General features: G+C 46.8%; 1 protein-coding gene across 1 annotated transcript in view; it reads right to left on the bottom strand.

Moving 5' to 3' along the window:
• Positions 1 to 23,772, bottom strand: part of DDX46 (DEAD-box helicase 46) — a 416,812-nt gene that overhangs the window by 117,316 nt on the left and 275,724 nt on the right. Inside the window, exon 15 of the mRNA XM_077473955.1 lies at positions 10,745 to 10,907. Within this exon, the coding sequence (XP_077330081.1) occupies positions 10,745 to 10,907 (163 nt within the window). The remainder of the gene's footprint in view (positions 1 to 10,744; positions 10,908 to 23,772) is intronic.

Raw genomic sequence — 23,772 nt, 5'->3', positions numbered from 1 at the left:
TTTTTACCCTTTGCTCAGCAGAATGTATTTTGGGGTGTAATTATTGGTGTGTACATGCTATATGTTAGAAGCCTGAAGGTGCTACTTGCATGTTGGGCTTCTGTATGTGGCCAGGCTGTGGAAAAGTTTACCAAAACCATATAATGAGGTCAAACCATAGGAGTTTCAATTTGTATGCAATCAGACAGGCCTTTGTACTACATGGTTTTGGTAAACCTGAAGGAAAAAATCTGCAGAAAATCTGATAGTGTGTATGGGGCTTCAGGGGTGAGGGTGGGAATCAGTTTTTCCGAAAAAACAGAATGCTAGGCACAGAGTAATTGCTTGAGCTGAATTAACTGCATTTGTGCCAGTCAAAATAAGATTTCTAAGTGTGATGGATTTTCCTGGAAGGGATTTTCTTGTTTGCAAAATAGGAATCAGACTCAAAGCCCTGTGGCCTCCAACAGCCATGCCATTAAAGCCAGAGACTGAAGCGTGATGGAATAGATGACATTGAGACAGGAGATCTGGCCTGTTAGGAGGGGCCAGGGGCTGTCTGCTAAAAGTCTGAGTATTTTGGGCAATTAGAATTATCTCTCGGTCTAATTTGAGGAGCAGATGAGCCAGAAGTGGAGGGAAGGAATAAATTAGCCTGAAATGAGACCATTAACGTAAATGCCAACGACACTTTATAAGCTAGGTTCTTTAGCAAACCGACTTCACACTGGATAGAGCCACCATCCAACTGCCCTTTAAAAGGGCATTCTGGTTGGTCAGTTATTTAGGGAGAGGAAGAACTGCTCAACGAGAACAGACTTTAAAAGTGAATGCAATTTATTAATCGAACAAATTCAGCAAGAGAGGCTATCTGGTGGAAGTGTATACTATAGAGAGAGTGAAAAAAAAAAAGTGAAAACGCAAAGTCAAAAGGTTAACAAGGAAGGCAAGGACCAAATCAGAGTTGTAGGAAAATTTTCGGAACAATCAGTCTCAATTTATGTTATTTTTTTATAAAATAGTGGCCATCACTTAGAGATTAAGGATCTAAAAGACAGGTTTTTCATGACAGATTGTTTCACAGCCACTTCCATAATAAAAAAAAAAATTCTAAAACGAAACATCATAATTTGGCATCCTGAAATAGTGATACATTTATTAGTGATGCTTTTGCAGGTATATTATAGATGGTTGCTCAATGACCAGAACAAATTAAATACTGACCAGGAATTGGATACAAAACTACCATTGATTCAAGGGCGTACCTAGAGCATTTGGCACCCGGGGCGGATCCTATATCTGGCACCCCCCCCCCCCCCCCCCCACCATAAAATGTAAAAACACCCACTGTGTCCCCTGCATACCTCTGCATCCTTCAATATCTTTTTGTCACTACTGTGTACCCCCCCTCTCCACAACTGCACCTCTGGACCCCTTTAAATTACACAGCACCCTGCACCTCTGGACCCCTTTACATTACACAGGACCTTGCACCTAAGGACCTCTTTACATTACACAGCGCCCTGCACCTCTGGACCCCTTTACATTACACAGGACCTTGCGCCTAAGGACCTCTTTACATTACACAGCAGCCTGCACCTCTGGACCCCTTTACATTACACAGCTCTTGTACCTCTGGACCCCTTTACATAACATAGCACCCTGAACCTCCTGACCCCTTTACATTACACAGCCCTTGTACCTCTGGACCCCTTTACATTACACAGCACCCTGCACCTCTGCACCCCTTTACATTACACAGCCCCTCACAGCTCTGGACCCTCTGCATGTTACACAGATCCCCTACAGTGTAGACCCCCCCTACAGTACAGAATCCTCCCCTACAGTGCAGACCCTTCTACAGTGCAGACCCTTCTACAGTACAGACCCTCCTACAGTACAGACCCTCCTACAGTACAGACCCCTCCACCCTACAGTGCAGACCCCTCCACCCTACAGTGCAGACCCCTCCACCCTACAGTGCAGACCCCTCCACCCTACAGTGCAGACCCCTCCACCCTACAGTGCAGGACCCCCCCCCTACAGTGCAGGACCCCCCCCCTACAGTGCAGAACCCCCCTACAGTGCAGAACCCCCCTACAGTGCAGGACCCCCCCTACAGTGCAGGACCCCCCCTACAGTGCAGGACCCCCCCTACAGTGCAGGACCCCCCTACAGTGCAGGACCCCCCCCTACAGTGCAGGACCCCCCCCCTACAGTGCAGGACCCCCCCCCCCTACAGTGCAGGACCCCCCCCCCCCCTACAGTGCAGGACCCCCCCCCTACAGTGCAGGACCCCCCCCCCTACAGTGCAGGACCCCCCCCCCTACAGTGCAGGACCCCCCCCCCCTACAGTGCAGGACCCCCCCCCCCCTACAGTGCAGGACCCCCCCCCTACAGTGCAGGACCCCCCCTACAGTGCAGGACCCCCCCCCCCTACAGTGCAGGACCCCCCCCCCCTACAGTGCAGGACCCCCCCTACAGTGCAGGACCCCCCCCTACAGTGCAGAACCCCCCTACAGTGCAGAACCCCCCTACAGTGCAGGAGCCCCCCTACAGTGCAGGAGCCCCCCTACAGTGCAGGACCCCCCCTGCAGACCCCCCTACAGTGCAGGACCCCCCTACAGTGCACGACCCCCCTACAGTGCACGACCCACCACAGTAAAGAACCCCTAGTGTACCTGGAGCCCAAGGCAGCGGCATTGCAGGGGGGGGGGGGGGGGTGCGAGCAGCACCCGAGTGGAGTGTCACCTGTCGGCTCAGTGATCCGGCGCAATAATCACCTTCTCTCTGTAGTCACGTGACTCACATCGCGCCGTTCTGATCAGTCTCGGGCAGCGGCTGTCACTCACAGCCGAGCAGAGTGAAGCCGCCTCCCCCTCCTCGTCTACACAGTGCTGTGCATGGAGGAGGGGGAGGCGGCTTCACTCTGCTCGGCTGTGAGTGACAGCCGCTGCCCGAGACCGATCAGAACGGCAGCGCGACGCGACCAGAGAGAAGGGGAGCCGGGTCCCGGATCACTGAGCAGATGTCACTCGACTCCACTCGGGTGCTGCTCGCACCCCCCCCGCAATGCCGCCCACTGCCAGTGCCTGTCTGACACTTCAGTTGCGGAGAGGGGAGGGGGGGCGCTGGCCTGACACCCCCCCCCCAGTGTGTGGCACCCGGGGAGCGGCACGCCCCCCCACTTAGTACGCCCCTGCATTGATTTCCTCTGAAAATCAACTAGATGGTGCTGAAAGTCAATTTGAGACAATCCGTGGTGACATCATGCATCAGGTGTAAAAAAGACTCACTCGCATGCACGGACATCATCAGGAAGTGCCCAATGAGAGGCTTTATAAACAGGGCAGCCACGTGGTCATGGCAGACACTTTTTCTTTGATTTGATGTGCAACAAGAAGGGGCACCGAGTACCTTCTGTTTGTTGGATACTCTTGATAAAGGCACAAATGGTGGCAAAACATGTTGAGTTTTTTTGGGGAGTCTATTTTTGACATTTTAATAATGTGCTACTCTATTTTGAAGGGTGCTGTGGGAGGTCTTGGCGTTCTATAGAAGCTAGATGGAAAAAAAATATATACATATCTAGCGAGGAACACAACTGGAAGCTAGAATAGGGATTTGATAATGAAGCAAACGACAGCTAGTTGAAATAGTATGAAAGAATATTTTCATCACTAGCAAGTCAGTCTGACCCTCATTCAAGCAAGACAGTCTGAAGCTTAATAGCAATAGAGTGGAACACTACTGGAAGTCCTATTATATAATATTTATTGGAATTCTGAATGGATTAATAGAGGGGTATTGAGGGATACATTACATATAAAGATTGCTAAAGTCCCTTAACCACTTAAGCCCTGGATCAATTTGCAGACAAAGGACCAGGCCCCTTTTTGCGATTCGGCACTTTTTGGAAAGAAGACATTCCAAGGTATTTAGTAATGATTCGTTTTTTGAAGTTGTCATTTTTTCCCACAATGCTTTGCAAAATCAAGATTTATTTTTACTTTGTTTTTTTTTTTTCAAAATTGTCATATTATCAGTTTATTTCTCACACACAGCATATGCATACCACAAATTACACCCCAAAACACATTCTGCTATTACTCCCGAGTACGGCGATACCACATGTGTGAGACTTTTACAGTGTGGCCACATACAGAGGCCCAACATGCAGGAAGCGCCATCAGGCGTTCTGGAGCACCCAGGACAATTCTGACATTTCTCTCCTACATGTAAAAATCATCATTTGCTAGAAAATTACATAGAATCCCAAAACATTATATATGTTTTTTTTAGCAAACACCCTGGAGAATACAATGGTGGTCGTTGCAACTTTTTATCTCGCACGGTATTTGCGCAGCAATTTTTCGAATGCTTTTTTTTTTGGAAAAAAACAGTTTTGTGCTTAAAAAAAAAAAAAAAAAAAACACAGTAAAGTTAGCCCAATTTTTGCATAATGTGAAAGATGAAGTTACGCTGAGTAAATAGATACCCAACATGTCACTCTTCAAAATTGCACACGCTCGTGGAATGGCGCCAAACGTTGCTACTTAAAAATCCCCAAAGGCAACGATTTAATTTTTTTTTACTGGTTATATGTTTTGAGTTAAAGAGGAGGTCTAGGGCTAGAATTATTGCTCTCGCTCCAACGTTCGCAGCGATACCTCACATGTGTGGTTTGAACACCGTTTTCATATGTGGGCGGGACTTACGTATGCGTTCGCTTCTGCATGCGAGCACATGGGGAAAGGGGCGCTTTAAAAAAAAAAAAAAAATGTATTGTTCATTTTACTTTATTTTTGTTTGACATTTTTTCCCCCCCAAAAAATGTTTTGATCACTTTTATTCCTATTACAAGGAATGTAAACATCCCTTGTAATAGGAATATGGCATGAGAGGTCCTCTTTACAGTGAGATATGGGGTCAATAAGACCCCACATCTCACCTCTAAGCTGGGAAGCCTGAAAAAAAAAAAAAAAAAAAAAAAAAAAATCCGGCTTTGATCGTATTGGGATGTCTATGGCTGGGTATTACAGGGTATCACCGACTATGGCTGGGTATCTCAGAGTATGGCTGGGTATCTCAGAGTATGGCTGGGCATTGCAGAGCGTTGCAGGGTATTGCAGAGCGTTGCAGGGTATTGCAGAGCGTTGCAGGGTATTGCAGAGCGTTGCAGGGTATTGCAGAGCGTTGCAGAGCATTGCAGAGTGTTGCAGGGTATTGGTGGTAATGAGCGATGAGCGGCCGTTTACCGTGATCTGTGATGCGCCGGGTCCTGTGGACCCGGCGGTAACAGATGCTCTTGAGTGCGCGCCCCAGGGGGCGCGCGAGAGCGGAATTCTGGGAGAACGTCATATGACGGCATCCCAGAGTTAAACAACCGCCCTGTAGCCGTCATTCGGCTATGGGCCGGTTGTTAAGTGGTTAAATATGTTATACTTACCTCCACTGTGCAGCTCGTTTTGCACAGAGTGGCCCCGAACCTGCTCTTCTAGGGTCCCTTGGCGGCTGTCTCTGCTTCTTCCCGCAGGTACTTCTCACGTTCGAGCAAGCTCCCTTGCATGGTGTGAAGCACCTGCGGGCGCGCTCCCGTGATATAGCCACTTGCTGTATCACACAGCCCCGCCCCCCCCACGTCATTGGATGTGATTGACAGTAGCACGAGCCAATGGCTGCGCTGCCTTCAATCCATCCACTCCAGCCAATCAGTGGCCAGGCTGAGCGGCGAAGAGGACGGCGGGGGCGAGCGCGGGACTTTCGAGGGGTGAGGCAAGTAAAATGGGGGACTGGGGGCGCAGGCAGTGTGAGATGTTTTTTCACCTTAATGCATAGAATGCATTAAGGTGAAAAAACATTTACCTTTACAACCCCTATAAACCCCATAAAAGAGGGGCGGGACCTCTGTGTCCTATGATGTACTCCAAGAAAAGGATTTTATAGGTAAGCGGTTATAAAAATCCTATTTTCTTTATCGTACATCATAGGACACAGAGCCTTACTTCGTGGTACATCCCGTATCAATGCTACTTGAGGGGAGGCAGACAACCCGTAGGGCACCCCCAGACCTTGAGGACTTATACTGCTGCCTGCAGCACACTGCACCCAAGGGCGATATCCTCATTCCTTCTTATATCCACTTGGTAAAATTTTGTGAATGTATGGACCGAAGACCAAGTTGCAGGCTTGCAGATCTGAGCAAAGGAGGCCCGGTGACGCACTGCCCAAAAAGCACTAACCGCTTTGGTAGAGTGCTCCTTAGCTTGAATAGTGGGAATGTTACCCCTTAAGTCATACGTTTGAATTTTAACTTGCCAAATCCACTTAGCAACAGTGGATTTTGACGATGCCTGTCCTTTTTTAGGACCTTCTGGCAGAATAAATAAGACATCAGTCTTACGAAACGGAGCAGTTTTCTTTAAATAGATTTTCACTGCTCTCACTACATCAAGACAATGTAGTGATTTTTCATCCCAGGAGCATGATTTGGGGAAAAACTATGGCAGGACAATATCTTGGTTTAGGTGAAAAACTGAAACCACTTTTAGCAAAAAGCCTGGACAAGGGTGTAAACACCAGTCCCTTCTGATGAATATTCAAATATGGCTCTTTATAAGAAAGAGTAGCCAATTCTGAAACCCTCCTTGCTGAGGAAACCAAAAATATCAGCTTCCTAGTCAGGACTAAGGGAACATGCTGTAATGGTTTAAATGGTGTATTTTGTAACACTGACCAAACTAATTTCAAGTCTTTGAAATAAAAACGGATAAGGCTGAGACTTGGCCCTTAATGGTACTTAGGGCCATCTTCATCTCTACGTCCAATTGTAGAAAGGCAAGGATGCTGCCTATAATATATCTCAGAGGGTGCCAATTATTGGATTCACACCAGGAAACGTAAGCTTTCCAAACTCTATAATATACAGCTCTGGAAACTGGTTTCCTTGCATTGATTAAAGTTGAGATAACAGACCTGGAAACCACACTCTTCTTCAGAATGTGGGTTTCAATAACCAAGCCATTAAATTTAGCTTGCGTAAAGTAGGATGGAATATCGTCCCCTTCGATAGCAGGTCTGGTCTTAGTGAGAGAGGGCAAGGACCCTCCACTGCCATCTTTACGATCTCTGCATACCATGACCTTCTGGGCCATGCTGGTGCTACCAGAATTATCGGCTTTCTGTCCAGCTTTATACTGCAAAGAAGTCGAGGCCGCAACTAAATCGGGGGAAAATCATATATCAGTGAAAACGTATCCCACTGGGGTTACCAGCGCATCTGTTCCGTATGCGAGTGGATCCCTTGTTCTGGACACAAAATTGACTAACATGTTGAATCTGGACGCTAGAAGATGTCCGAAGTCCCCCATCTTTGGCAAACAGCCCAAAACACTTCGGGGTGAAGAGACCATTCCCCTGGGAATAACTGATGGTGACTTAGATAGTCCACCCGCCAATTTTCTACTCCCGGAATGAAAACTGCTGATAGGGATGGGACATTCTTTTCTGCCCAAGTTAGGATATGGTTCACTTCTCTCTGAGCTGAGAGACTCTTGGTGTCCCCTTGGTGATTGATATAGGCCACAGCCGTGGCATTGTCGGATTGAATCCGGACTGGACAATTCTTTAACCTGAAGGTCCAGGTTTTCAGAGCCAGATACACTGTCCAAATCTCTAGGATGTTGATGGGCAGGGCTCTTTCGAGTTTTGACCACTGTCCCTTTACAGTCGTCTCCTCTAGTACCGCTCCCCAGCCTGAGAGGCTGGCATCTGCCATTACTACTTTCCAGATTATTGGTCTGAAGGATTTCCCCTTCAGGAAATTCTGGCTTCGTAACCAACTGAGGCTTTGAGACACTCTTGGGGACAGCCACATTGGCTAGTCCAAAGCTTGGATCTTCTTGTTCCAAGCAGAGAGGATTCTGTTTTGCAACAGTCTTGAATGGAACTGGGCATAGGGGACTGCTTCAAATGAAGCTACCATCTTTCCTAACAACCTCATGCAAAGGCGAATTGAAGGATTTGCTTTTGACCTGACCATCCGTACAAGCTCTTGTATGGAGCGGATGTTTGCTGGAGGCAAGAACACCCTTTTCTGGGCTGTATCTATGATCAGGCCTAAGTAATCCACCCTTCTTACTGGTTTTAAGGAAGACTTGTCTAGGTTGAAGATCCAACCGAGACTTTCCAGGTTTGCCTTAAGCGAGTCACTGACTGGTCTTCTAACAATAGATCTTCTTGGTACGCCAACACTGTTACGCTCTATGCCCTGAACCTAGCTAAAGGTGGGGTCAGTATTTTTGTGAATACCCGTGGTGCTGTGGCTAGCCCGAAGGGTAAGCCAGAAAGGTTTCGAATTGCAGAAACCTATGGTGAGCGGGAAATATAGGGACATGCAGATATGCGTCCCTTGTGTCTATAGACGCCAGAAGTTCTCCGCCTTGTAGGATGGAGACCACTGACCTGATCGACTCCATTCGAAATGAGCTAATTTTTAGGAATCCATTTAGATTTTTTAGATCTAGAATGGGCTTGACATCTCCATTCGGTTTGATTAGAAACCTAAACCTTGTTCTTCTGTGGGGATCTGTATGATTACCCCTTGAGTCAATAATCAGTCCAATGCTTGAAACAGGGATTGTCATTTACCTGGATCCTTGGGAACGTTTGATCTCAGAAAGTGAGATGGTGGAAACTCCAGTTGGTATCCTAGAGTCACTTTGGAGAGAGCCCATCTGTGCCGAGTTTCCCTCTGCCAGACTTCTGCGAAATGCAGAAGTCTTACCCCCACCTTGGTGGGGGGAGACACCCCTTCACGAAGAGGTCTTCGTATTCTGCTTGGCAGTCTTGCGGCTCCAGGTCTTCTGTTGAGCCTGGGCCTGACGCTGCGATTCTCATCTGGAATCTGACGGTGGAAGCCGTCGCCACTGGCTAGAGTCGAATGCGCTTGGCGCAGGAGAGAAAGTCAGTTTAAATTAAGGACCTTTATACTTTGACTGGCAAGAGTACTTTTTCCACTGGAAATTGGATGTATTTATCCAAATCATCACCAAATAGTCACTCCCCATGAAAAAGGAAACTAGACAGTAGGTTTTTGCAGGGTGCTTCGGCAGACCAACCCTTTAGCCAAAGGGTCCTATGCATGTGTACTAGCACAAGTGCAAGACGGGACGACTGGACGGCAAAACAATGCTTTTGGTAAATTGGCCAACTCACTGGCCTGTTGTGCAGGGAGCTCCTTAAGGGCCTCTGTGAACTGGTCTTTTAAGGACTGACAGATGCCTATAGCTGCAATTGCAGGCTGAGCAACAGTACCTGTTAAAGTGGAAGTAAACTCCCCTATCGTTTTCAGCCAAGGAAGCTGCCATCTTTGCCTCTGTTTAATCTTCAACTGCTATGGTGCTGCACATGTGATTCGTTACGACACCAGCCATTGGATGGTTTGATAGTTTGGCTGAGAGCACAGCCAATGTGCAGTTAGCATTCCCGGCATGCTTTTTTTTTTTTTTTAACTCGATGGGTTTACTTCCACTTTAAAGAAAAAGAAGAAGATTTTAACAGGAATTCCACTTTTCATCTGTTGGATCCTTTAGCATTTGTGCATTGTCCACTGGACAAGTTAAACTTTTAATTCACACTGGAAGTCGCAGCATCTACTGCTGGAACTTTCCATTTTTTGGTGACTTTTTCTTTCATAGAATAGAGAACTGAGAATCTCTTTGGAGGGAGAAAAAGCTTATCCGGATGATCCCATTCGGCATAAATAAGCTTGTCTAGTAATCTGGTTGTGAAGGTTTCAAAGGAACCCAAAGAAGAAACCAGACTTTCAGCTGACTCTGTTGGGGGCAGCATGAAAGTGGAGCGAACCATGTCCTTAAAGGATTTGTACCTCAGATTGTGAAGCTGAAACTTAAACTGTTGTTTCCTCCGCAGAGGAGTAATCGGTTTGTTTTTCTCGATCTTTTGAGGGCAATAGCTCATCCTGTCCCCCTGGTAAGGGGTTTGGAGTGGGAGAGAGGAATCTAGCACGCTTCTTATGCCCTTTTAATGGAGGATGAGATTAAAGCCACTAATCTTCCTTCTAAGCCCTGCGGGGCAGAGGAAAATGCATCTGCAGTCACGCATACAGGGGCTGAAGTGTGAGAAGCAGTTGCACCACCAATTGCTTCCAATGACGCACCCTCACCCATGTCAGGTATCAAAAAATAAAATAAAATGCAAGTTCTTTACTACTACACTATGGAGGCTTGTCTCTTCTACCCTTTATCCCTGGAGACAATTTTTTTAAAAGGAGCTGGTCGTGGAACTCTGTTTGTGGAGAAATAGCCTGGAGATTGCAGTGACCATTCATTTGAGATACACCCAAGGAGGAGGAAAAGGACCTCTGTTGATGCACGACTAGACCCATTTAGGGTCTTCCCTTGAGGTGTGAGGCTAGCACATACAGGGTGTGGATTGGAGGAGGATTCCTACTAGTCATTTATATTCCCTGCATTAGAACTTTTTCCTCTCTTTGATACATTTACCCTTATAGAGATTTGCCTAGCATCTGAAGTTACATCAGTCATCACTGAATTTTTGTTTTGATATTATACTATATTTTACTGTTTGGAGCCCCCCAGGGGAGGGAGTAGCCGAGCCTACATCTAAGTGAGGAATTTACCAATTTATCTATGCACACGTGTTTCCTTCACATACTGTATATTACAATGAGTAAAATTTTAACAACATTTTACAAATAATAAATTCATAAATTCTACTTTACCTCCATGAAGTGACAGGCAGGGATATGACGCTCTCATTAAGTCTTTGAGTAATCCATCTGCATGCTCTTGTTTATCAACAAAAATAATGACTGATCCTTTTTCCTGGTAATGCCCCAAAAGCTCCAGTAATTTAAGAAACTTTTTTTCTTCCTCTATTACAATCTAAAAAAAAAAAATGATTAATACTTATACCTAAAAAATACAAAATAAAAAAGTACCTAGAATGTGTGCTTATCTTATTTGTGAGACTGGAAAGAACATACCAAGAAACCGTGTTAATATTTCTTTATCGTACATCATGGGACACATAGTAGTTACTATGCAGGTTATAGGCCACCTTTAGGTGATGGACAATGGCACACCCTAACACAGGAAGTTCACTCCCTATATAACTCCTCCCACTACTGGGAATGCCTCAGTGTTTTTCGCCAGTGTCTTAGGTGTTGGTCACGGAGTAAAGATACGCTAGGCTGAGCTCCACTGGAATATTCCTTTGCTGGGGCAAGCTATGCAGCCAGATCCATTTAAGGTGTCTTCAGGCCGAATTGAATGGAACCCAGGCCTCGTGGTGGAAGAAACAAAGTTTAGCCCATAACGCTTCTCGTGTTTGAGAGCTGGACCCCGGGATCCAGTGCTTTGGTTTTTTCAGCCATAAAGTTTCCTGGCAGGGTGCTTTACGGGTCCAGGGGTGTGGACCCCCCTCCCCCATAAAAATGGGGCCCCGGTCCCTGAAGGTTTAACGTAGCCCACCTTGAGGAGTGAAGATTGGGTCTGTTGGTTTTACCACAGTTTTCTTATGGATTGTCTCCTTTAAAAGTAAATGTTATTCTTCTGCAGTTCTCAAAGGTCTGGCAGGAAGAGTGTCAAGACAGATGGATGACTTTCTCAATAGCTCTATGGTACAAACTAGAGTTGAGAGATTTCCCGTCTTTTCATTTTTCTCAGATCAAACGCTCCCAAGGATCCAGAGAAAAAGAAGTCTCTTTCAAGCATTGAATCGTCTTGTCTCAAAAAGCGATATCTGTGGTCCTCATGGAAGAGCAGGGATTGGGGTTTTATTCAAACCTTTTTACAAGGCCAGAACCAAATGGAGATGTCAGACCCAATCTAGATCTCAAAGATCTAAACAGATTTCTGAATATCCGCTCTTTTCGCATGGAGTCAATCCGATCAGTAGTCTTCTCCTTGTAGGATGGAGAACTTCTGGTATCAATCGACATCAAGGATGCATACCTCCATGTGCCCATTTTCCCCGCTCAACAGAAATATCTGTTTTGAGGTAGAAAATCTTCATTTTCAGCTTGTAGCTCTGCCTTTCAGTCTATCTACTGCACCTCAAGTTTACAAAGGTCCTAGCCCCTCCTCTAGCCAGATTAAGGGCCCCAGGTGTAACGTTTATCGCTTACCTAGACAATCTGCTCGATAGACCAGTCGGTAGCCCGCTTAGACCAAAGTATGGTCACCACAGTCACCTACCTGGAATATCTAGGTTGGATTCTGAACCTAGAGAAATCTTCCTTAAAACCATCAAGGAGATTAGAATACTTGGGTCGGATCATAGATACAGCCCAGAAAAGGGTATTCTTGCCCAAGGCAAAGATCAGCGCAATAAAGGAACTCATTCTGGTGGTCAAAGCAAAAAAATCCTTCTATTCAGCTTTGCATGGGGTTGTTGGGCAAGATGGTGGCTTCATTCAAGGTTGTTCCTTATGCTCAGTTTCACTCGAGGCTGCCATTAGCTTGGAACAAGAAGGTCCAAGCTCTAGATTTTCCAATGTGTTAGTCTCCGAAGGTGCGCCGGAGACTCAGTTGGTGGTTGATAACCAAGAATCTGCAAAAGGGAAAATCCTTCCTACCAGTTACCTGGAAGGTGGTAAGAGATGTCAGCCTTTCAAGTTGGGGAGCAGTCCTGGAAGAGGCGACTGTCCAAGTGGTCCAAATCAGAAATGGCCTTGCCCATCAACATTCTAGAGATTCGGGCAGCGCGGTTGGCTTTGAGGGCCTGGAGGTTCAGATTACGTAATTGTCCTGTCAGGATCCAATCCGACAATGCCACAGCCGTGGCTTAGATCAATCACCAAAGGGGCACAAGAAGTTGTGCGGCCCAAAGAGGTGAATTAGATCCTACCTTGGGCAGAAAATGTACCTTGCCTATTGGCAGTCTTCATTCCAGGAATAGAAAAATGGCAGACGGACTATTTGAGTCTTCAGCAGTTGTTCCCAGGAGAATGGTCTCTTCACCCAGAGATCTTCCTGGCAATATGCCGAAGATGGGGGATCCCAGATGTAGATCTGTTTGCGTCCAGGTTCAACAAGACGATCGACAACTTTGTGTCAACAACAAGGGATCCGCTAGCATGTGGAACAGATGCCTTGGCGGTACCGTGGAATCAGTTCACCGATTTATGCATTCCCTATTCTGCTGCTTCCACAAATTCTTCGCAGGAACAAACAGGAAGGGAAGGCGGTGATTCTTGTGGCCCAGAAGATCTTGGTATGCAGAGATCATAAGGATGGCAAGAGGGGACCCATGGACCCTACCACCACATCCAGACCTACTCTCGCAAGGTCCAGCACTCCATCCTACCTTACAAACGATAAATTGAACAATTTGGCTATTGAGACCCACATTCTGAAGAAGCGTGGGCTGTCAGGTTCAGTGGTATCTACCTTGATTAATGCAAGGAAACCGGCCTATAGAATTTATTAGAGAGTCTGGAAGGCATAGGTTTCCTGGTGGGAATCCAGGGGTTGGCACCCCAGGAAGTAGGTCATAGGTAGAATTCTTGACTTTCTGCAAATGGGGTTAGAGATGAAGCTGGCCTTGAGTACTATCAAAGGCCAGGTCTCAGCCTTATCGCTATTATTTCAATGACCACTTGCTTCACATTCTTTGGTCTGTAGCTTTATACAGGAGCTAACATGGCTTAATCCACCGGTTAGGTCACCCTGAAACCTTGGGACTTGAATTTAGTTCTGTTGGCTTTACAGAAACAGCCTTTTGAGCCGATACAACATATTCCTTTGGTCCTTTTGACAAGGTAACTAGTTTTTCTGGCAGCCATATCCTCTGCAAAAAGGGTATCAGAGTTGGCTGCTCTTTCTTGTAAAGAGCCATATTTAATTATTCACAAGGATAGTGTAGTATTGCGTCCTCATCCTAACTTTCTACCGAAGACAGTGTCAGGTTTTCATCTAAACCAGGATATTGTTCTGCCTTTTTTTTTTCCAGAACCCTGTTCTACGGAAGAAAAGTCACTACATTCCCTTGATGTGGTGAGAGCAGTCAAAGTCTACTTGAAGGCGACTGCTCAGATTCGAAAAACGTTTTGTTTGTGTTGCCTGAAGGTCCTAAAAGGACAGGCAGCATTGAAATCTACTATTTCTAAATGGATTTGGCAAGTAATTTTTCAAGCTTATGGTTTGAAAAGGAAGATTCCAGCCTCTCAAATCAAAGCGCACTTCACCAGGGCTGTTAGTGCTTCATGGGCAGTGAAACACCAAGCCTCCATGGCTCAAATCTGCAAGGACGCAACTTGGTCTTCAGTCCATACATTTACCAGATTCTATCAGGTGGATGTAAAAAGGCACGAGGATATCGCCTTTGGGCGCAGTGTGCTGCAGGCAGCAGTATAAGTCCTCTGGTCTCATGGTGCCCTTTTGTTGCCTCTCCCTCCCCTCAGTTGGCACTGCTCTGGGACATCCCACATATTAACTACTATGGCTCTGTGATCCCTGATGTACGATAAAGAAAAATTAGATTTTTCTACTCACCATAAAAATCCTTTACTCTTAAGTTCATTGACGGACACAGCTCCTTTAATTCTGGCCCTTTGGGTTATCACGCCACCTTCAGCAGAGGACTAGACAGAACATGCAACACATGTAAAAAAGCAAGACTGCACAGCATTACCCAGGGGGCAGTCCCTCTGGCTATAAACCCTCACCCTGCTTTCTGCAGCTCAGTCAAAAAGCAGTACAAATAGAAGGGGACCATCAACAGTTGCCATTTTAAATGCCCGCCATTAAAAACCAGTGGCCAAATTATGCATCAAAAGATGCATTTACAACAAATTTGAAAATTAAAGTAAATTGCAACCTTACACAGCCGCCTGCAAAACCTTGCGGTCAAAGCAAGCATCAGAAGATGCGCTTACGTCAACTTTGTAGAATTTAGAAAAAGCGTGAACGGATGACCAAAACGCCGCCTTACACACCTGGGAGACAAACGCTTGATGTCGGAAAGCCCAGGAGGTTCCAATTGCCCTGGTGGAATGAGCCCGCCCCTTTAAGGCATAGGCCTGAACCATGATCTGTCCGATCCGAGAAATGGACGACGAGACCGCCAGACCTTTCTTTGGACCAGCCACTGAGACAGTCTGACTTCCAGAAGGGAGCCGTAGCAGACCGATACACCCGTAGTGCCTGGACTACGTCCAGGGAATGTAAGGGAATCGCTTTCGGATGTGTCGGCTTAGGACATAAGGATGGTAACACGAGGTCCTCATTTAGATGGAATGCCGAAACCACCTTTGGAAGGATAGAGGGTTGCGGATGTAGCACCACCTTATCCTTGTGGCTGACCAGGTAGGGAGACTCGCATGACAAGGCCGTCAACTCAGAAACCCTCCTGGCAGATGTAATAGCCACTAGAAAGACTACTTTCCGAGAAAGTTAACAAGGGAATCTTCCTAATGTTTTCAAACGGCGGTTTCCGAAGCGCCGATAGCACCAAATTCTGATCCCATGGAGGTATTGGTGGTCCAACCTCTTGCACAAAAGTACTCGCGCCAATGAGTGAGTCACCAAGGGACATTGGGAAAAAAAAAAAAGACAGCCAAGGCTGATATCTGTCCCTTGATGGAGCTTAAGGCAAGTTTCTGATCCACTCCTCGCTGCAAAAACAGCAGGATCCTGGAAACTGAGTATGTGTGCGGACGCAACCCCATCTCCACCCACATGGAGATCTAAGCCTTCCACATACGATGGTAAAATCTTTCAAGAAGAGGACTTCCGTGCCCTCAGCATAGTGGAAATTACTGAGTCCGACAGACCTCTGTCCCTTAGTACCTAGTTTTCAACAGCCATGCAGTTACAACCAGCAACGGTAAAGCAGGATGACGTATCGGACCTTTCGATAGGTCTTCTCGCATCGGCAGCTGCCAAGGAACATCCGCCAGTCGTACTAGGTCGTGTATAGAGGAAATCAAGGCCAATCTGGGGCAACCAGAATCCCCCTCGGCCTCCACCCTGTGCAGCAGACGTGGTAGAAGTTTGAGCGGGGGGGCATAAATCATCTGATAATGCCCCCATGGAGCCACCAACGCGTTTGACGCATCCGCCCAGGGGTCTCCTGTCCTGGCCACAAACCTCTGCACCTTCCGATTGAGCTGAGAGGCCAAGAGGTCCACATCTGGTGTGCCCCACCTTAGGGAAAGGAACTGGAAGACATCCGGATGCAACAACCATTCCCTTGGTTCCAGCATCTGACAACATAGGTAGTTTGCATGACAGTTTTCTATGCCCAGAATGTACATGGCCGACACGTGCCGCTCTGCCCACTGGAGGATGTGAGCTACCTCCCGTGCTGCGGCCGAGCTCCTCGTTTCTCCTTGATGGTTGACATATGCCACTGCCGTGGCATTGTCAGACTTGATCCTGATCGGATGCCCCTGTAGCCTCCTGGACCATGTGGAGAGGCACTGTGATTGTCCGAAGCTCGAGCACATTGATCAGCAGTTGGGATTCTTCCCACGACTAAAGGCCCTGGGCTGACTGTACACCCAAAACTAGCCACAAAACTGTCAGGTTGTGACCGCCGTCCAACGGAGAGGAAGCAACGATCTCCCGGACCGAAGGACCAGGGACCTCAGTCACCAAAGAGAATCTCTAACTGGCTCATCCGAATTTGTCAATCCAGGGATAACGGAGATTTGTTCCATTTTGCCAAAATTTCCTTCTGCAAGACTCGATCGTGAAATTGAGCGAACGGTACCGCCTTGAAAGTGGCTACCATGAGGCCCAGAACTTGCATGCAGAAGAGCAGCGACAATCACCTGCGGTTCACCAACAACTTCACCGCAGCTTGAAGAGTCTGCAGCTTGTCTGAAGGGAGAAAAATTCTCGCTTCTGAGGAGTCCAACAGTAAACCCAGGTACTCCAGGCGTTGAGTCGGCACTAACACAAACTTCTTTAGGTTCAGCACCCAACTAAACTTGGAGAGTCTGCATGGTGATTGCTACATCCTCCCTTAATTCCTAGGCGGAATCCCACGTTGCCTTAACAGCGCCAAAATTGGAGCTAACACTTTGGTAAAGACTCAGGGTGCTGATGCCAAGCCAAAAGGGAGAGCCACAAACTGGTAGTGCTCTTACTCAACTGCAAATGGCAGAAACCTCTGATGCCTGAGGCAAATGAGTACATGTAAGTACGCGTCATGAATTACCAGGGAGGCCAGAAAGTCCCCCTGATGGAGTGCAGGGACCACGGAGCGAACTGATTCCATCCTGAACCTTTGCATTTTTCACAAAGCTGTTGAGGGCCTTCAACAGGATTTTTGGGGACTACAAAAAGATTGGAGTAGAATCCCTGAAACCTTTACAGCGTCGGTACAGGTACTATCACCCCGCACGGCAACAGGTCATGTACTGTACTACGAGACAGAAGTTGAGGTAGTTTGGAGGGAAAAAATCTGTTTGATACAAGATAGTTTCTTTCTTGTCCACCAACCAGTTTGCAGACCCATTGGTCGGAAAGTAGAGAGGTCCACCGAGCTGCAAACTCCCAAATGCGACACCCCCACCTGAGAGTTGGATGGGGGCAAACCTTCATGCAGTAACATTTTTGCTCGCAGACTTGTTTGGCTTGCGAAACCAGGGACGCTTTTGTCCTTCGGCAGGTACCTCATCGGACTGGGAACGCTTACCTGTCGACCCGGGCAGGCGAAAAAGCAGTTTGAGCGGAAAAAGAGGGCCTTTGCCTACGGCGTGGCTCCTTAACCTTCCTGGACTGTGGGAGCAACATGCTCTTCCCAATGGTAACATTTTTAATAATGTCATCCAGTGAAGCTCCAAAAAGCCTCTCACCTTGGAAGGGCAAATCCGCCAGTTTTTTTTAGATGCCTGGTCCAGCGGTTTCAGCCAAATCAGGTGCCGTAGCACCACTGCCGATACTGATGCTCTAGAGAGTAGGGGGACTGTATCCAGGGCCGCATCACAGACATGCCTAAGGCCATGCACCAACTGGTCTGCCAGCTCTACGCAGACCGGGGGAGACTGGTGCTTCTCCAATTCACAGTGCAAAAACTTTGCCCATTCAGTAAGCGTCTGCAACATCAAGGCCGTGGCCAGCACAGGTCGTAACGCTGACCTCACTACTGTAAACATGGACTGGGCCACTGCTTCGGCCCTCCTGTCAGCAGGAGTCCCTTCTACTGGAATCGTGGTTACTTTATTTAACCTGGATACCGGGGATCAACGACCGGAGGAGACTTCCATTTTTTCAGGAGGCTCTCCTCAAAGGGGTAAGGCACCGCCATTCTTCTTGGTACTGACAAGGCCCGCTGCAGACTTCCCCATTCCTTGTAGATGAACTTATCAAAATAAGTCAAATACGGAAACACCTTAGACGTGCGGGCCGGTTTGTGGGACCCAAAAGGGACCACCAGCTCCTGTATATTCAGGGTATCCCGCACCGCAGTGATAAGTGCTCCAACTCGCGCTTTCTCCTGCGCTAACCCGGACAGAGTCATTCTCACTGTCCAAACGGTCCTGGTCCACATCCTCCGATACGTCAGAAAAGGGGCCACCAGTCACCGTGAGACCAGAGTCCGAATCAGAGCTCTCCCCAGAAGACGGGGGGGGGGGGGGGGGGGGTGCGAAGAGGGCATTTTTTACCCCCTTGCGCCCGCATGCTGCTTTGACCCCGGCAACAAAGGTCTCCAGGACAAAGCGTCCATAGGCACCGCATTTTTTGCAGTGTAGCCGGATGCAATAGCAGGGATGTCTGGGGAAGTGGTGCCAGCTTCTGACGCCATGCTGACCATCACATACCTGCCACAACTTAAGGACTTAAGGCAAGGTACACAAATCCCACCCTCCTAGCTGCTCACAGACCCAGCACTAGAGGTAAAAACGTGCAGAGGCTACAAGAAAATGGCCGGTCATAGCACAAAAGGAGAGCTATATTTACCCTTCCTGTCGGGATTGCTGGATGCATTCCCCCACAGACCCATCACCCGAGCAATATGGGGTGGCTGTTGGCCATGGCACACTAACATGGACAGCAGTAGCCTGGTCATGTGTGCGCCCTGGAGCATATAGCTCACCGGCCGCCCCTGGAGCAGACAGGGCAAGTCGTGGCCGACCCAGCACGTAGCTAGGGTCTGCTCACGCTCGATGGCCAGGCTGGGGAGACCTACAAGGATCTATATTATCCAGCCTGTCACCCAGGTGGCTGTTGATTGCAGATCACAGGATCAAAAATTTTAGAAAAAAATCCCAGGACCAAAGGGAGCCAGGTCCTTCTACACTAGGCAGAAAAAACAAAACTGAGCTGCAGGGTGAGGGCTTATAGCCACAGGGATCTCCCCCTGGGCAATGCTGTGCAATCTTGCTGTTTTTACATGCGTTACATCTTCTGCCTAGACCTCTCCTGAAGGTAGCATGATAACCCTAAGGTCAAGAATTAAAGGAGCTGTGTCCATCAATGAACGAAAGAGAAATAGGATTTTTACAACGGCTTACCTGTAAAATCCTTTTCTTGGAGTACATCACAGGACACAGAGGTCTCTCCCCTCTTAATACACGTATAATGCTCTGCTACAAAAACTGGTTGCCTATAACCCACATAGTAACTACTATGGCTCTGTGTCCTGTGATGTACTCCAAGAAAAGGATTTCATAGGTAAGCGGTTATAAAAATCCTATTTTTGTTCTATATGGGTATATATTATAAAAAAAATGACAGGTATGGAAAGAAAATATAATAATGATCACAAATCTGACAATGTTTTTCTGGATGCAACAATATAATGAAATATTTTATTTATAGTTGATCTTTGTATAAAATAACTAAATTGTGAATGTATTATTTTTTTTAAAAGTCAGATTACTGTATATAATTATTGTGGTGTTCCGTGGGAAGATAAAAAAAAATGAAAAGCCCGGAGCTACACATACTGCAGCTGCTGGCTTTTAATAAAATGGACACTTACCTGTCCTGCAGTCACTCAATGTCGGCACCGCAGCTGATGTTTCCATCAGCTGTCAGGTGCTGCCGCTGCTCTTGCGGGTAAGGTAAACCGGCAGTGTAGCCTTTTGCCTTCACGCCGGGAACCCTACTGCGCATGCGCGAGGCCCCGCCCCTCTCCATTAGCCCGGTGGCCAGGGGAGGAGGGAGCCCCGCAGTGACTTCACGGCCGCAGCCGGACTCCCGGAATTGGGAAAGGATACCTGTCAAAGACAGGTGTCTTGTCCCCCCTCCGCCCCCCCAAGGGGGTCAATTGTGACACCGGAGGGGGGGAGGAATCCGATGAGTGGAAGTTCCACTTTAGGGTGGAGCTCCGCTTTAAGTATAGGCCAACCCGAATATAAGCCAAGGCACCCAATTTTACCACAAAAATCTGGGGAAAACTTATTGACTCGCGTATAAGACTAGGGTGGGATATGAAACAGCCAATGGGTAAATCAGCCATCTGCAGCCTCATTGTGCCCACCTGTATCATCAGTGCCCATCTGCAGCTACACCTGTGATAACTAAAACAGCCGGTGTTTCCCGCTGTGTCATGCAGTCTTTGCAGCCGTCCATTGTAACAAAGCCCTGCCTCCTCCTTGTCTAATAGACGGAACACTGATACAGTTTTCCAGCATTGTATCACTTTTCCGTCTATCACAGATGAGGCGGCGGCGGGGCTTTGTTACAATGGATGACCGCACAGGCTGCATGGCGCATCGGGAGACACCTATTTTAGTAATCACAGGTACAGCTGTAGATGGGCACCCTCACTAGAGTATAAGCCAAATGGGGCTTTTCAGCCTAAAACATTGTACTGAATAACTCTTATACGGTATGTAAAATTTGTATATATTTCTTATGAATTCTCTACCACTTTTTACATTGATGCATATACTCCTGGAGAAGCCGTGTAACAAATTCTGCAAAACATGTCGAGTGGAAGCATTGTCACATGAAATATGATATATGTGTTTGTTGAAACCCATTAATTTTACTACATTAATTTTAATGATGTATAATAAATATTCAAAACTTTTTTTTTTTTTTTTAAAACATCTTGTGTTTAATTGCACCTTTAAAGCCCCCCAAATTCTCGAGAATTTTCTCTATTCAATATTGGGATGTGGTGCCCATATTCTCCTTCATCTAGAACTAAACAGTAGTGATATTAAACAGGGTGAATAATAGGGGTGCAACGGATCGTCACCAATCCGTGATCCGAACGGGTCACCCCGCTCGGATCGGCACATGCCGCGATTCACGGAGCGCTCCGCGCTCTCGGCCTTAGGAAAGGCAGCGGCTTCAGCCTAGCTCTGAAGCGGCGGCCATCTTTCTACACCCAGGCTGTTTACACTGTGATCGCTCCGACGGAGTGACATGACGCTGGTTCCTCTCTCCCATCTCTGTACTAAACTGTACAGTGGAGGGAGAGATCCAGAGATGGAAGCAGCCATCCCTCCATACCCTACAATATCCAGCCAGCCAATACCCTGCAATACCCAGCCATACTAAGCCAATATTACAGTGGGGGAGATTGTGCATATTACAGTGGGGACTATATGGTGGTGGAATTTTCACAGGTTTTTGCAAATTAAATTTGCTGATCCGAAAAATTATCTGATCCGTAACACGATCCGATCCGAGTTTTTTGATCCGTTGTACCCCTAGTGGATAATACACCTACATTTTTTCTAGTTCTGATAAAGTAATCTATATTTGAGATTGTTAACTATGATCTAATCCTGTATGAAAATAGTTTGTTCGTTTCTCTAGTAGTAATCAATATGGCTGAATTCTGTGGCAAGGCTTGGGAGTAGGGATGAGCTTCGAGTTCGAGTCAAACGTCTGTTCGACTCGAACATTGCCTGTTCAGCGAACAGTGAACAATTTGGGCTGTTCGCGGAAAATTCGAAAAGCCGGAACACCCCGTACAAGTCTATGGGAGAAATCTAAAGTGCTCATTTTAAAGGCTAATATGCAAGTTACTGTCCTAAAAAGTGTTTGGGGACCTGGGTCCTGCCCCAGGGGACATGGATCAATGCAAAAAAAGTTTTAAAAATTGTTGTTTTTTCAGGAGCAGCGATTTTAATAATGATTAAAGTGAAACAATAAAGTGTGTCTTATTTAACCATTTTTTACACTTTCTTTGTGAAATGGTAGGGTACCCCCTTACCATTTCAAACGGGGGGTGGGATCTGGGGGTCCCCTTGTTAAAGGGGGCTTCCAGATTCTGATAAGTCCCCGCCCGCAGACCCCCACAACCACCGGCCAGGGTTGTGGGGATGAGGCCCTTGTCCCCATCAACATGGTGCTTTGAGGGGTCACAGACCCCCAAAGCATCCCCCAATGTTGAGGGCATGTGGCCTGGTACGGTTCAGGAGGGTGGGCCGCTGTCGCCCCCCCTCTTTTCCTGCGGCCTGCCAGGTTGCATGCTCGGATAAAGGGTCTGGTATGGATTGTTAGGGGGGACCCCCACGTCAATTTTTTTTTAATTTGACGCGGGGTTCCCCTTAATATCCATACCAGACCTGAAGGGCCTGGTAATTGAATTTAGGGGAACCCAACGCTTTTATTATCAATGAATGGTCGGCTCCCATAATACAGAGAACACTCATTGAGTGTTCTCTGTATTACGGGAGCTGACAATTCATTATAGCCGCAAGTGATTTTAAAAGACTTTTTTCCTGCAGAAATGACACGGCAAACATGCGCCCCTTCACAGGCATACTATACACACTCCCCAGGTACGAAATTTAAAGGCATATTACACTTTTGTTTCACTTTAATCATTATTAAAATCACTGCTCCTGAAAAAACTGCAGTTTTTAAAACTTTTTTTGCATTGATCCATGTCCCCTGGGGCAGGACCCAGGTCCCCAAACACTTTTTAGGACAGTAACTTACATATTAGCCTTTAAAATGAGCACTTTAGCTTTTGAACGTTCAAGTCTCAGACTTTAATAGGGTTCTAAAGTTCAGACGAAGTTTCGGTCTGTTCGCAGGTTCTGGTGCAAACCGAACAGGGTGGTATTTGGCTCATCCTTACATGGGAGGGACTTATGACTAAAATTGGACAATCTCAAGGAACCACTGTTACAAAGGAAGCAGATATTAATAAGTTGTTTGCCAAATTACAACGAATGTTGAAGAAAAAGGCCAGAATTTTTTGTCATAAAAGTACTTTGATAAATATAAAGAGGACAATGTGTTTCCTTGAGGGTTAAGAATACAAAATCTTTACCAACCTTAAAAAAATGAATGAGGTAAAAAGTTTTTGTTTGCAGTCATGTTCTTTAACCGCTTTGCACCCGCCCATCATATGACGTTAACTGAGTGGCGATATCTGAATGATGCCTGCAGTTACAGGCATCATTCAGATATCTTCTTTTACAGCCAACAATTCCCTTCACCATAAAATAATAGCAGCTGTTCAGCCGCTTAATCGTTCTTACAGGCGGTGGGAGGGGACGGAGAAGGAACCAACCGGCGACGGATGATGACCATAGAGATTTCCGGTGGGCCAGATGGTCCGCGAAGTCTCTATGATCGTTCGGAGAGCGATGTTATGAAAAAAAATGCTGACCTTTCACGCACTATTCCTATTACAAGGGATGTTTACATTCCTTATAATGGGAATAAAAGTGAAACTTTTTTTTTTTTAAAGAAAGCATCAGACTAGAAAAAAATATAAATAAAAAAAAAAAGTTAAAGCGTCCCAGTCACCACGTGCTCGCTCACAGAAGCGAACACATATTTAAGTTGCGCCCACATATGTAAACAGCATTCAAACCAC

Source organism: Lithobates pipiens, unplaced genomic scaffold, assembly GCF_037356315.1.
Source record: "Lithobates pipiens isolate NorthernLeopardFrog02 unplaced genomic scaffold, aLitPip1_a1.2 Scaffold_8, whole genome shotgun sequence".
Lineage (NCBI taxonomy): Eukaryota > Metazoa > Chordata > Amphibia > Anura > Ranidae > Lithobates > Lithobates pipiens.
The sequence above is the reverse complement of the archived record's forward strand: the minus strand, read 5'-3'. Positions and strand labels throughout refer to the sequence as shown.